General features: G+C 42.7%; 1 protein-coding gene across 1 annotated transcript in view; it reads left to right on the top strand.

The window, feature by feature from the left end:
• BACE2 (beta-secretase 2) overlaps positions 1–4,822 on the top strand; it is an 81,435-nt gene extending 76,613 nt beyond the window's left edge. Inside the window, exon 9 of the mRNA XM_080918895.1 lies at positions 4,460–4,822. Coding sequence (XP_080775021.1) covers positions 4,460–4,713 — 254 coding nt within the window. The 3' untranslated portion in view covers positions 4,714–4,822. The remainder of the gene's footprint in view (positions 1–4,459) is intronic.
• The last annotated feature ends 9,913 nt before the right edge of the window (positions 4,823–14,735 follow it).

The raw sequence follows: 14,735 nt of genomic DNA, 5'->3' as shown, positions 1-14,735 counted from the left end.
TTTTGGGGATTTTTGTTGTTATTGTTTTTACATACACATATATGGAAAAACATAGACAATTACAGGCATTCAACTTGAAGAAAATTTCTGGAGTTGGTTCTCTGACTTAGTGTGGCTGATTCCTAAGCACTCCATGTGTTATCCTTTCTAAAATTGATACTAGCATATATTAATTAATTGTTCATATTAGTGAGTCAATATGATATTCTCACATGTCCATGCATTGTGCATGAATCAAACCTTACCCTAATTATTCCACTGTACCTGACCATGCCCTTCTCAGTCCTTCATTGTGAATGGGAGTATCTATGTGCTTTTGTGAGTGTGTGTGTGGGGGTGGGACACATCTCTGCAATCTGTGAACTTATACATACTTCACATTAAGTCCTAAAATTTTTAGTTACTATTTATTCTTCTTGGCCTCCTGCCCTTCTTTTTCCTTTGGCCCTTTAACATGAATAAGCAATATGAGAGATAATCTGTACACACTGAGGTTCTCTATTTGGTTCTCAGTGTTCTCTGTGTGTGTCAGTTCACATGGCTCTATTATGATGTCTTTTATTTGATTGATCCTTTTAAAAATTATTTTTATATTTTATATAGGGATGTTTCATCTGCATATATGTATAAACACATGTGTACACTACCAACAGAGGTCAAAAGAGGGTGTTGGTTCCCCTGGAACTAGAATTACAAATGGTTTTGAGGTGCTATGTGGACACTGGAATTGAACCAAGGTCATTTTCAAGAACAGCCAGTGGTCTTAACTGCTGAGCCATCTCTTCTGCCCCAGATGATTTTTGTTTATAGTGAATGTACCATTGATAACACCAATGTGGTTTTCATGATATATATTGTACCAAGAAGATTGATTTAGATCTTTTAATGTCTTCTGTTTCCCTATCATGTTGAATAGTCCTCTGACTTCCTCATTAGAATATGGTGATAACCAAAACCATCATATTCTGTATGCAACTGAATGCATCTGGGGTATTTCTGGGCAAAATTCTTGCCTGTGTACTGCCTTTCCCTTCTTCTCTATATGTGTGTATTCTATCTCCTTGCTGTGCTCTGCCCTATAGACTGAATGCTTATGATCCTCTGTCTTAGTTAGGGTTTCATTGCTGTGAAAAGATACCATGACCAAGGCAACTCTTATAAGGACAACATTTAGTTGTCTCACAGGTTCAGAGATTCAGTCTATTATTATCAAGGAGGGAGCATGGCAGCGTTCAGGCAGTCAGGTTGCAAGAGTACCTGAGAGCTCTACATCTTCATCTGAAGGCCGCTAGGAGAAGTCTGGTTTCCAGGCAGCTAGAATGAGCATCTTAAAGCCCACACTCTCAGTGACACACTTCCTTCCACAAGTCCCTACCAACTCCAACAAGTCCATACCTCCAAATAAGGCCATTCCCTGAGTCAAGCTTATTCAAACAACCACACTTCCAAGATTCCTCTATGGGAGCCAAATATCCAACATAAGACATCTCCCAGTCTTTGGGATAGAGCTTCTCAGATATGAGCTAGCATCCTTCAGAACCCAAGGAATGAGAGCCAGGAATCTTGAGACACCAAGATCCAAGGATGCTCATGGATGCACAAGACTCTTCTATAAGATATCCAGCAGTCTGCACTGACTTCAAGCACTGTCTAGTACCGATTTCATCTCTAGATGATGTCAAGACTAACAGGGTCAGTTCCATTCTGAGATGGCCCAGTGTCTCCACAGAATCTGAACATCATCTCTAGATGACATCCTACCTTACTCAGTGTCAGGTCCATGCAACACCTGAACTTGATCATCTCTAGATGATGTCATAATTCTCAGTGTCACACTGTGTTGTTCAGGAAATATTGACAAAAGTCTACATGTTTCAGTAGAGATGTCATTATTCCTCTGGAATGATCTGTTTGGTTGGATATAGACACAGGACCCCTAAATATGAAGAGCTGGCTGGACTTTCTGCTGAAGGCTCCAGGAGGCCTTGCCCCTCTGGTGGAGCTTTCTCTTCAACCTGTACTGCAAACACTACAGCCATTGTTCCTCTGGACTTCTGCAACCTGGCTTGTGCATCTCTCTCTAGCTCACAGCCTAGAGGCATAAAACTGTGCCAGGACACGCTTCTTTTATTTTCCTTTAGCACCATTTCATCCAACATCCAATGTTGCCTTTGTTTCAAGTGGGAGGTCAGGTTGGCCCCTGTGACTCCATCTTGGCTGGAAGCAAAAGTGGTATCAAGTGATTTTGGATTGCTTCCCGCCTTCCTGCATTTCCATCTGTGTACTGCACAGGCTCACTTCCATCTGTATACTGGCAGGCACATCTCATTTACAAAGTAAATTTGACAAAAGACAAATGACCTGCTTCAGAAAGGTAGTAACAACATAAGAAAGATTTTACTATCTGAAAGATTTGTACAAATCCATGAAAACAGAGAAACAAAAATACAAATGGCCAGTAAAGTTTTTCCTTTCTTTCTGTAATACCGAGGATTGAACTTGGGGCCTCCTGCATGCTCAGCAAGCATTCTGCCAGTGACATACATCTCCAGTCCTTAGTAGATCTTCTACTCAGAAGTAATGTAATTGAAAATCAAAATTAAACATCAATTGATGTGTCCATAATATGGCTTTTTGTATAGTTATCAAAATAGCTGGAGTTAAGATTTAATAACAATGATTTTATCATAGAAAGTGCTACACTCAAGAATATTAGTATTGTTCTGACTGGTGTCTCTATGACTGCTTCCCTTCCCTCTCTTTTCAAGGTTTCTATTGTAAATATTCATTACCTTCCTGATTTGGAGTGGAGTCATTTGTTTTTTGAAATTACAGTGCAGAGCTTGGCACTTTTCCATAAAGGGGCAGACAGGAGATGATTCAGCTTTTGCTTACTAGATGAGGGGCCAAGTCACATTCCAGCATTGTAATACAGCCAAGAAAACACAAGATGGGTAGTGATGTGGTAGAAAGTTGTGTGTCAGGAAACAGCAACTTTCCCAAGGAAGGGGCATGTTGACCTTTCTCCCTGGGTGTTGTGTGCAAATATCCTTTTTCTTCCCTCTGACTGGGAATTTTAAGGGGTGTGGATCAACTGAGGCTGCATCTCACCATGCTTGGGTGTTGGCAGGCCATGCTCATTGGTTGGTTCATTTGTGTGGTTGGTTAGTGTGTCTTGTCTTTTGTTTTCCTTCAAGTGCTTTTAAAAAGCCATTATCATGGAGTTTACACAGGCCAGTAAGGGTATGGCCTTTGCAAAGGAAACAAGTCATTTCTTTCTCCTTTAAAGACTTTCATCCTACTGCCATTTTGACTGTTTTTTTTCCCAAGTGAAGAAGGTCATAGTTGACAAGACTAGAGATCCTGAGGCTTGAATCAAGAAAAAAACAAACAAACAAAAAGCAAAAACCAGAAAATGTTTCATGGTGTAGTATTCTGGGACTAAGAGAGTGGTCAGGAGACCTTTCCAGTCCACGTTGCCCCGCACCCAAGTAAAGCCTTCGGCTGCTACAGCCCTGGAAGGAGAGACAAGCCCAGTTGTATACAGTCACAAGGGCAAAGCCCCATGAGTGTAGGCTGTATACAGTCAGTCATACATCATTCTAAGTGGTAGTGGGTAAGATGATAGGTAGTCTGAAGTAAAACTCACTCTGATTTACACCTGGGAGGGGCTCAAAGAGAGAACATTCCATGCTCAAATTGCAAGAACAATCCATGTTATGGAGGAACAGAGACTACAAGACTCTTGTTTACTTGGAGTTTTCTCACAATCTCTCAGAAATCTCACCTACCTTCACTCATGGACCTTATTCCAACACTGGGGTCTTTAGCAGAAGCCAATATGGCATCCTATGTTTCTGTGTCACCATTTATACCACAAGTCATATGTTTGTTAATTGATCACTTTTGCTTCATGGTCTTTCAGATTCGACATAGGATGGGGGAAGTGAACCCTCCCATGCCAGTGTAGCTAGGATAATCTTGGAACCACTAAGAGTGAGTTGGGCTACATGTGGTAGCTCAAGTGTCATCCCAGTACTCAAGAGGCTGAAGCACGAGGACTGCCATAAGTTCAAAGGTAGCCTGGGCTACACAGCAAGTTCCAGGTCATCCCAGGCTATAGAGTGAGACCCTGTTGCAAGAAAACCAGCCAAACAAAATATTAAAAAGACTAGGTTGGTCTCCCTGTTATATGAGGTCAAAGTAGGTTTGCCATATGACCCCCTTCCTCACCCATGCTAGGCAGCTTCCACTGAGATTTCTGAATAGCCAACTGCCCTTCTTTCTACTCCTCCTTCATTTTTATTCCTGAGGGCATACTGCTCCTGAGCTGTCTCTAAGTGCACATTCAGTATCTAAGCAATTGGAGCCACAGTGTAACCATTCATGAGCTCTGTGCCCATTGCCAGTGGGAACTTCTTGACTCACAGCTGTAACTTTTCTCCTTCTGTCTCCTCAGAGATTGCAGGTACCACAGTGTCTGAAATTTCTGGGCCCTTTTCCACAGAAGACATAGCCAGCAACTGTGTTCCAGCACAGGCTCTGAATGAGCCTATCTTGTGGATTGTGTCCTATGCCCTGATGAGTGTGTGTGGAGCCATTCTCCTGGTTCTGATCCTGCTGCTGCTATTTCCACTGCACTGCCGACATGCCCCCCGAGACCCTGAGGTGGTCAACGATGAGTCCTCACTAGTCAGACATCGCTGGAAATGAAGAGCCTCATCTGAACTCCAGCAGCCTTGAACTCAGCTCTTCCAAGAGGGACATCTCCAGTTGGCTTCTCTGTCCGTTTGTCTGGAACCTCGGCTGTGCATCTGAATGCCTTCCAGACTCGCTGTATCTTGATTACTTTTGATTTCCAAGTTTTCAGATCTTTTCTACTTCAGAAAAAATGATAATAAAAACACATCATTGTGAACCAAAAACAGTGCATTGGGCTTCAGGCTTTATGGGACTGGTTATGCCAAACTGCCCAGTGTACCACCAAAATCAAAAAACAACCCAAACAAAGAAAAAAAAAAAAACAAAATAGGCAAGCCATGGTTAGTTACTATCTTCTCTTCAACCTCAGCAAAAAGGAGTGCATTCAGTTGTTTTCTCTCTTTCCTAGAGGAAATTTTTGGTATTGACCATATTAAAGGGTATTTGGTGCTAGACTACTGCCTAGTCTAGATTTCAACATCCTAGCAGAAGTAGACTTGAGCCTTGATGTGAGAATCACTCAGCCTTCTGCACCTGACTGTACTTCAGGACCGTAGGTAGGTCTCAGGCTTCCCAGGAATGAGAATCCACACAGAGATCACACATCACACTAGTTCTTGCCAGAAAGACCTTTGCCCATCTAGGTAGAGTGAGATGGCATTCTAAGGAAATGTAGTATCTTTGGCATGCAGGGTTCTGAGTTTGGGTAGGGTTCAGGTGGCTTGATTCCCACTATTGCCCTGGCCTGTACAATGAGGCAGAACAGGTGCTGGGATACATGCTGCTCTTGACATTCTGTCACCAAGCTGGCCATGGTCACATACACTTACTCAGATTTCAAGTTAATTAATCATGTTTTAATGAGAAAAACAAACTCTCTCATCTCTGCTGCCATAATTGTTTCTTTTCTCTAAATTTTCTTTGGGACTAAATTGGTAATTACTGATCTGGGAAATGGAGACATGGCCAGATGCCTGTGCTTCTGACCAGCTGTCAGGGAAAGAAAACTTGTGACTTGGAGCACTTTTCCACGTTTCTGAGTCCTTTGAAGCCATGCATTCCCCTTCATAAGGTGCCTTGGTCCCAAGTGTACCAATCTAAAGCAACTTGAAAGTGCTTAACTGGCAGATGGCCTCTGTGGTTCTTCCAAGGATGGGGGTTGGAGGAGTGGCAAAGCCTTGACAATGGGAGATCAGCAGTACCTTTATTTACTGCCATTTGAGACCTTTGCCAAAAAAAAAAAAAAAAAAAAAAAAAAAAAAAAAAAAAAAAAAAAAGATGGAAGCCTGTTACTCCATGTGGCCTCTTGTTTATGATGGAGCATTAATTGACATACAAAATCACCTGTGGACACTCCCTCCTATTCTTGTGCCAAGTTTAGTGTTAACTTTGTGATACCTCCTGCTACCCTGCTATCAGGACAGGTTGGACACAAAACATTCCACCCAGAGTACTAAGCAGAAGTGTCTTTGGTGTTGACAACAGTCTTTGTGAGGATGTCTCAGCCATCTGTTCTGCTCACCCCAGTCACCTCCATAATGAGAAATACATGGTCGTGCCAAGAACACACAGGAGCCATCCAGGAAAGTCACAGTAAACCAGAAGACACCCCCAGCAGTCAGAGGAACATTCTGTAAGATTCTCGTGTGAGAGGAGTTGAGCTGTTGAAGAAGAAAAATCCAACCGAAGCAGGGATAGCTTTGTGTTCTCAAATGCTCACTGATGTATCCAGCATGCTCAGATTGAGCATGAATAATTTCAAAATTCATTACAGAGCTAGAAACCTCTGGAAGTCAGATCTGTTCACCTGTTGATTTTTCCATTGATTACTATCTTCTAAGAAGGTTTGCATGGAAAAGAACCAAGTTCTTCTAGACTCTGCCTCCCTTCCCTGTTCTGTGAGGACTCTGAGTCCCTAAAATAGGAGGATTGCTCAATCTTCACACTCATGACATCTGATTCTTTGTATTGGGCTGGGCTTCTGAAGTGCAGAATGTCAAGGCAGGTGGAAGATTACCAGCATTTTCTATATTTCATATCAAATGTGTCTACCTCTTTATCTCAGATGCCACTTGAAGTGACATTTTGATGAAAATACTTAAATTACAAAAGCATAGCTTAGCAACTAGAATGAAATCAATCGGCTGTTGCATTTGGGACATTTTCCTGGCATATACTTAGTCAAAACTGTGGTGACGCCCACCTTCTCAAGTTCTGCAGATTGAGACTTCACTTGGCAGACTTTCAGGAATGTTTGCCTTGAACAGGAATCAAAATGACAGCCTTTTGAGGGTCTCGGTTTTACCTTGAACAGAATGGGAAAGGTACTGGAAGATCTTTCTTCCCTCAGTCAGAGCTGTTAGTGATCTGTGTCCAGTGTTCTGGTATGGCCTATGATATTTTCCCCCTTCCCTCTCCTCTTTTTGCCAGAAACAAGTGCCTGGAGTTAAAGAGGTAAGTATGATACACATGCCCATGGGATACAATTCTCCCAGCACATATCACTCCTGAGCATTTTGGAAAGAATTTATCTGACTAGTCCTGAAGCTCAAAGGTTTGGGTTGGAGATACATTTAGGAAGAAAACTATGGCCATAGAGTACCCATAAGGACTCCAAAGAGCTTTGAGGAAGAGGTTTTTCTAAACCAGATTTCATTTTCTCCTTTAAGAGGTGAGGAGGATCTACTTGATGATTTAATTAAGAATGGGAATTTGCTAAATTGGCCTTACCACTTTCTTACCTGGTGGAGCAGCTATGCCTGGCTGGGATTTGAGTTCCAGCTTCCTCCCTGGGAGTAGAAAGCTGCCCAGAAGTCTGTCCCATAGACAAGGATAATTGGGTTTTACAGCTTTTATCTTTATTAGTGGAAACCAAATAGCTGGACAGCATCCCAGCGTGTTTTCTTTTGCATGAACTTACTGGAATTGGTTATTGGCACACCCACAGGAGAAAAAAGTCTCCACTGTCTTCAGAAGAAAGGCAATACAAAACAGGAAAAACATACACATAGGGTTGTGTACATTTCCAGTATGCTTTAAGAGTTATAGACCTGTATAGCTATTTATCCATTAGACAGCAAAGCAGTCTTGTGGTGGAGGGGGAGGGGGTATAAGAGAATCCGTGAGTAAAGCAAAGTCCCAGAATAAGCAGGGTTAGCGATTTGGAAAATGCTTCCATCTGAGCATTTAGTTAGTTTTCTTTCATCTTCGAGTTGGCCTACTGTGTTGGAGGCGTCATTTTTATTTTACAGAGCTATAACTCCCCCCCACCCAATTTCAAGAGTGTTTGGGCATTGAAGTCAATGTAGACATAGAGGACATGTGAGAGGCAGGCAGCCTGTGTGTTGCCTGAGCCAAACAGAGACTGGTCAATTCCATTAGTAAAGAGTCAAGGATTCCTGGGAGTTGATAAATTATAAACTCTTAGAGGGGGGACAAGGCCTGAAGAAGTCTGGAGAGAGAGGTATGTTCCCCATCTCTCAGTGTAATGGACAGCCAGGATATTCCTGGACAATGTAGGCAAGCTACCATACTCCAAGTTTTTAGCATGGCCGACATTTTGGGAATCTCCTAAGGGAAGTCCTCAAGTTGATCATTGGCCACTGAGAAGACCATTCAGCAGAGAACACTTTGTTTTGTTTTAGAAGATGCCTATTCCAATAAGACCAGAATTCCTTGAATTCAGAAGCAGGACCCTGGCCTGAGGCTGCAGGTTCAAGGCTATGTGCTGAGGAGTGGACAAGGGAAAGTTAGTCCAGCCACACTGACTTGGCCAAATTTCTTTTGGGGGCTGTGTGCCCAAGGAGGACTATTGACAGACAGAGCTGGACAGTCCTGGACAGTCCCATGATAACCAGCCTTGTGGGAAACAGTTGTGAACCTCAAATCTGTGCCCTATCTACAGTGGCCCTTGTCTTTCTGCAGTAGTGAATCTCATGGGTCTCATGGTGTATAAGTACCAAGTCTCGTTCAGAGTCAGCATGCAAGCCCAGGCATCACATTATAATCAGACAGTGGACTGAAGCAATTGTCATGTTGCTAAAGATTTTGAAAACCAAGCTGATCCCTCAAATGAGGAGTTTATTAGGAATGAGTGAGTATTCATGTCAGACTCAAAGGATAGTGATTTGTTTCTCCCTCCTACCACAGAATATTCCTTTGGATTCTGTATCAGATATCACACTCAGATGGCCTATGTTTCTAAATTTAACTGGGCCCTATATTACTTTTACAGTACAGTTACTCTTAAAGAGAAGATGGTAGATGAAGGCTGGAGTATAAGTTCAAATCCCTGTTAGGGCTTGTGTTTTTCTTGATCAAGCCTTTGGGTTATATTTGCATCCCAGTGACAAGCAGAAAGAGTGGATGTTAAATCACCCATTTAGGAGTGATCAGTGTCAGGAGAAGGCCAGGCACACACCCCCATTTACAAATGGAGAAATATTTGTGTGAGATCATCTGGGGATGATCTAAGCTGTGGTACATGGTGTGTCCCTCACACATCAGAGTTGAGCACACAGCCAATATGAATTTTTACCCATATGCTTCATAATTACAACTGGTAGAGGCACAATCAGCCCTCTCTAAGCACAGCTGTGATCACATTGGTGCCTGTAAAAAATCGACTGACATCTGAGCTCTCTGTTCAGCCCCACCTGATTTAACACTGCTGCGTCTTCTTTGGTGGGGTGAAAATTAGATAGTTTGTATTTGCAACAGGTGCACAGATCAGGGTGGGGACTGGGCTTACTGATTCCTGCTTGTTGATCTGTGTGGACACTACTAGGACCTTTTGAGATAAGTAATCCATTGGCATCCGATGAGGGGAAGGAAACTCTCATGTCAGGATGGGTACAGCTAAATGAAGTGTTAACAGAGCATTGGGTAATTTGAGATTAAAAAAAAAACCCAACAACTGACATAGCTAATTAAAGTTTTATTAATCAGTAATAGAAATCATAAGAAGTAAAATTTCTTGGGGTTAGGAGTGGAGTTCAATACTATAGTTCTTGCCGAGCATTCATGAAGCCCTGGTACTGAAAAGGGAGAAGGGAGGGAGGGAGCAAGGGAAATATCTTTGTAGCTTTGTAAACTCTTGTCCTTTTGGCCCAGGAATATAAAATGCTGCCCTATTGATTCCCCCTTTGTTGCAGGATCACACATTCTTACCACTGAGGAGCTGAAGGTTGGTCTCTTTAGCAGTGACTCAGTTCAAACCCACAGTATAGGTGGGGTTCTCATGTGCAAATGAAAGTTGAAGTTTGAAGTGTAGAAAGGCTTGTTTCCTACTGTCTCTGTTTATCTGCACAATTGAGTACCCTTAAGGTTTAAGATGTTCTCCTCTAGGCACTGAAAGAGCTACTCATGTCTCCTGTTTCTCTGGCATACAAGGTTTGGGTTTTGCTGGAAGAGCTTAAGCCATGCACCAGGCATGGTGGCACATGCCTTTAATTCCAGCACTTGGAAGGCAGGGATGGATCTCTATGATGCTGGATGTGTACACAGTGAGTTCCATACTACTCAGAATTACATGGTAAGACCCTAAGGGTAAATACATAAATAAACAAATAAAGGATCCAAGACGTCTACTGAATTTTAAAAGCAGCAGAAAGTAGTGCTTTATACAATGTATTTTGGGTAGCTTCCATTTCTTTTCATATTTTTCTACAGGGTTCTTGAGTGTAAATTGTCTTTCTGAAGACACTTCTAACTGGTTGTTTTCTTGGGGAATCTCCCTCCATTTCCAGGACACTAAACTGATTTCAAGTCAAATTGTAGTTAGAATACTGTTCAGAACAGAGAGGCATTCAGGCTGCAGAGTAGCTCCTGACAAACACCCACATAGTTTCTGGACCCTCCAACCTGGAGTGTTCTAGAATATCTTATTTTTGTACTTGTCCATCCTGCTAAGATGTATACCACTGAAAAGGAGCGAGGTGTCTGACTTGGTCTGAATAAATAATACTTCCTACTTGGGTTCAGAACTGTTTCTTATACCTCATGCCTCTTGGGTCTCAGCTCTGGAATTCCTTCAGGTCACAGAACATTCGGGTTTCTAGGAAATATCAAAGCTAAGTGAGTGGACAGAGGGCCTAGGCTGAATGCAGGACTAGAACCTGAGAACCAGCTACCAGGCACTATTCAACGATGCACACACAGCCCCAGTGTTTTCCCTGATGTGGCCCTTAGCTCAGCTAAGTTATCTCAGAAGCACTCCTGCAAGTCATGCCTCAAGACCTGGTGCATAACCATCTGTGTGATAAAGATGTGGTTTAGTGGTCCAGCCTCTAAAGAAGGTCCCTCTGGGAAGCAGCTGAAATATTCAGCAAACCAAACAACACCATGATTTAATTTTTAAAAATAGGTTCTGCAGGGGCTAGGGGGTGACCTAGTGGGTGAAGTACTCACTATGAAACCATGAGGACTGAGTTCATATCTCTAGTGCCCATGTAAAACCAAGTCACACCAGGGCTGGGGAAAGGGGAATACAGAAAAGTGGACTCTCCGGGCTTGCTGGCCAACCTGTTCAGTTTGGAAGAGAGAACTACAAGTTTGGTAAGAGACTCTGTCTCAAAAAGTAAGATGGAGAGCAATAGAGAAATCAATCCCCAGCCACACAGAGACAGAAAAACACAGCTGCCTCCCCTTTACCCCTCCCTCCCATACACAGATGCCCATACCCTATACTGACAAGGAGACACTAGATGTAGGCTCTTCTATGACTGTACACTCTTATTAATAGAAGTCATGATGAAATTTAAAATTTCCTTAAGCATTTAGACACCATTTGAGCTGGTACAGTAGTATATTCCCATACTCAGACCCAGGATGGGGAAGGTTGGGAATGGGGGCAGTAGCTGGGACAGGAGGATTGTGAGTTCCTAGCTAACCAGACTACACGTGAGACCCTGTCTCAAACTACAAGCAAAACCTTTATTAGGAGGAGGCAGCAGTGAGTGGGTAAACACCCAGGTTGTTATTCTCTGGTCACCAGGGAGATACTTCCCATTGGTTTTGTTTTGGAAACCACAGTCCAGTCCCGAGTGAATTGCAATTTGCTATCTCTATTTGTGGCTATCTTTTCGGGTGTAATTTCACATATCTATCGCTAGATGGAGTGGTTGAGAGGCTTTGTGGAAAGACCTGTTCTTGGATACTGTAAATGTAGGTTACTTTCTCAGGCAGGTTTCCAGATCAAGTTTTGATCTTCACATTTTTCATGTGTGTTTGACTGCCATGCTGGAAGAAAAACAGGCACAGAAGGATGCCTTAATGTGTCTAGTTTCTCACTCTCACTGGTATGGTCCATATTAAGAACAAAACAAAGCAAAGCAAACAAAAAACCCACCATTTTCTTGGACTAGAGAGATGGATCCATGATGCAAGCTCAGGGACCTGAGTTCAAATACACAAAACCCCCACACATCAGCATACACCTGCTTTCCCTGCAACTGCTCCTGGAGGCTAGAGGTTAGCTGGCAGGGCTAATCCTACTCAAAAAGTAGATGGCACCGAAGGATTGGCACCCAAGGTTGTTCTTCAACTTATACAACACAGACCTTCACAGACAGAGAGAAACACACACACACACACACACACACACACACACACACACACACACTCACACACATTTTAAAGTCCGTCCCATTACTAGATCATCTTAACCCTATGCAGTTGCTCTTACATGACTGAAATAGAAAATCAACAAGTTTTGAGGGTTTTTTTTTTGTTTGTTTGTTTGTCTGTTTTATTTTGTTTTTAGTTTGCTAACACCAAACCACAAGCAAAATGTTCAGGATGTACAACATTAAAGGAAAGAGACTGGCAGACTTTAGGCTGAGATCTTTCTCCCTCAAAGCAACTTACACACTGAAAATACTTCTAATGGTGGGAGTGGGAGCACAAAGAAGATGGAAGGATGTGTGCAGAGTCAGGGAGCTTGGTTTTGTGGGACCAAGACCCCAGCATGTGATTGTGACATGGAATGTAAAAAAAAATAATAAAGATTTCTGGTCTAGCATATCCAAACTGTACGTAAATTAACAAAATAGAGTCAGTATGTCTGAGTTTCAGACTAGAAGCCCTACTGATCCGGGAGAATTGCTGAAGACAAAAGTACAATTTCACCAGTGTCCAGCTTGTAAAACCAATGAGTTTATCAGGCTTGCTCATAGAACACAAGTGAGTTAGCCACAGTAATGTGGGTGACTCCCAGAGAGCATCAGCACCTCAAAATCCAACCCCATTATGGATAGTAATCTCAGAGAAGCTACATCATGAAGACCTGCTCTCAGTTACCTTTTCGATAAATGTCTACTCTAGCATCTCCCAAGACCACTTGTAGCTGGGGAAGGGAGACATAGCTAGAGTCTTACGTGAGGGTCTCCTGATCTTCCCTGTGGAGTGTCATTGCCATAACTTGGCTAACACCGTGGTGTGATGCTTTAGCCACCATGGCTGTAGGGATAAGGCCAACACAGAGTCTTGCTATAAGAGGTTACAAGAGCAATAAGCTGCCATACAACAAGGGCCTGGCTAATTCCATCTCCTTTGGACAAGTGTAACCTTGGACACCCTACCGAAAAACAGGGAGGCTGGGCAGGACTTCCAGGAGACACACAAGATATGCCCTGCCTTGATACACAGCTTGGGCTAGTTGTGTTTTAAGTTTTTTCTTGGCAACTCAGGTGAACACTGGCTGGGGAAAAGTCTGACCCTTAAAACTAATGACAGTACAGTCATATGACATTAACGTGTATACTTTTCCATGCCCCTGACTTGGAACTAGATATGTATCATTTGCTGAAAACAGAAAATACAGAGGTTAAAAAAAAGCCTTTTTAATTTTTATTGGATATTCTCTGTATTTACATTACATTATCCCCTTTTCACCAATCCCATCACCTTTTCCCCTCCCATTGCCTCCATGAAGGTGTTCCCTCTCCCAACCACCCAAAGAGAAGCATTCTAAAATGAATATGTATTTATGGATATTGGTTGATAAACAATGGGGTTGTGGTGCTATTTGTTGTCTGGGTCAGTTGGGATCAGTTGGAGGCTAATTAGAGCCTGTAACTTGGTCCCTTGTAAAACTCTGTTAGAGATCTCTATAAATCGGTGTGTTATTCCTTCAACATACAATGTTTTTCTGTGCTGTTCAATAAATACAAAGCAAAGCCCTTTATTAGTGACAGACACACAGACATAAAGACAGATTCACAAGGCAGCCTAAAGGCAGGCACAGAACCAGACTCAAAATGAACAAGCAGAGGACAGAAGACACGGGGATCATGAAGTGAACTCAATTCAGGACTTGCTCTCTGTTAAATAACTCCAAGGGGGAAGTGCTTTTTTTTCTTAATGTGGTACAGATTCATTGTGAGTTATTCCTAGTTAATCACTAATGTGTTTAATTCTAGCACAGAGCTACACTGAAGCTCCCTGTTAATTTGAGAATGTTAGGACCACTTACCAGGGTGGGCTGCTATGGAAGCTAAGGGTGACATGTCCCTGTTTTGCCTTCTACTGTGGGGACCTAACTTTCCCATGACTCCCAGAAGGGCCATACCTGGCCTTCCTCTTCCACAAAGTCTTTGAGGCCCATCATATTGACCTCTCTGTTAGGTTCTACATCTTCAGGCAACCCAAAACTGAGCCCAGCACTTATGCCCATAAACTTCTTCCCAAAGACCATATTACTTGATGGTGGCAGAGACGCTACCTTCAAAGTGGTACTCTGTTGCCCTGTGAGAACTTGGGCAGGACCTGGTTTTTCATACAGGAGAACCCAAAGTGGCTGCTCTCAGCATCTGTCAGCATGCATCTTCTGCTTAAATGTGACATTTAATATTTCTTTATGGTTTCTCAACTGGTAACTAAGAATGGATGAGTATCACCACCATTTTGTCTGTTTACACTGACTGCCCTGTGTTCCCTTGGAAACACTTGATCTCCTTTTTCTATCTCCCCCATCAGGAAGGGTAGCTCAGTGAATCTTCCTCTGCCCCTACCTGTTCCCCTTTCAGTGGGATTCA

Source organism: Micromys minutus (assembly GCF_963924665.1).
Source record: "Micromys minutus genome assembly, chromosome: 7".
NCBI classification, from domain to species: domain Eukaryota; kingdom Metazoa; phylum Chordata; class Mammalia; order Rodentia; family Muridae; genus Micromys; species Micromys minutus.
This window is presented reverse-complemented; position numbering and strand designations above follow the sequence as displayed.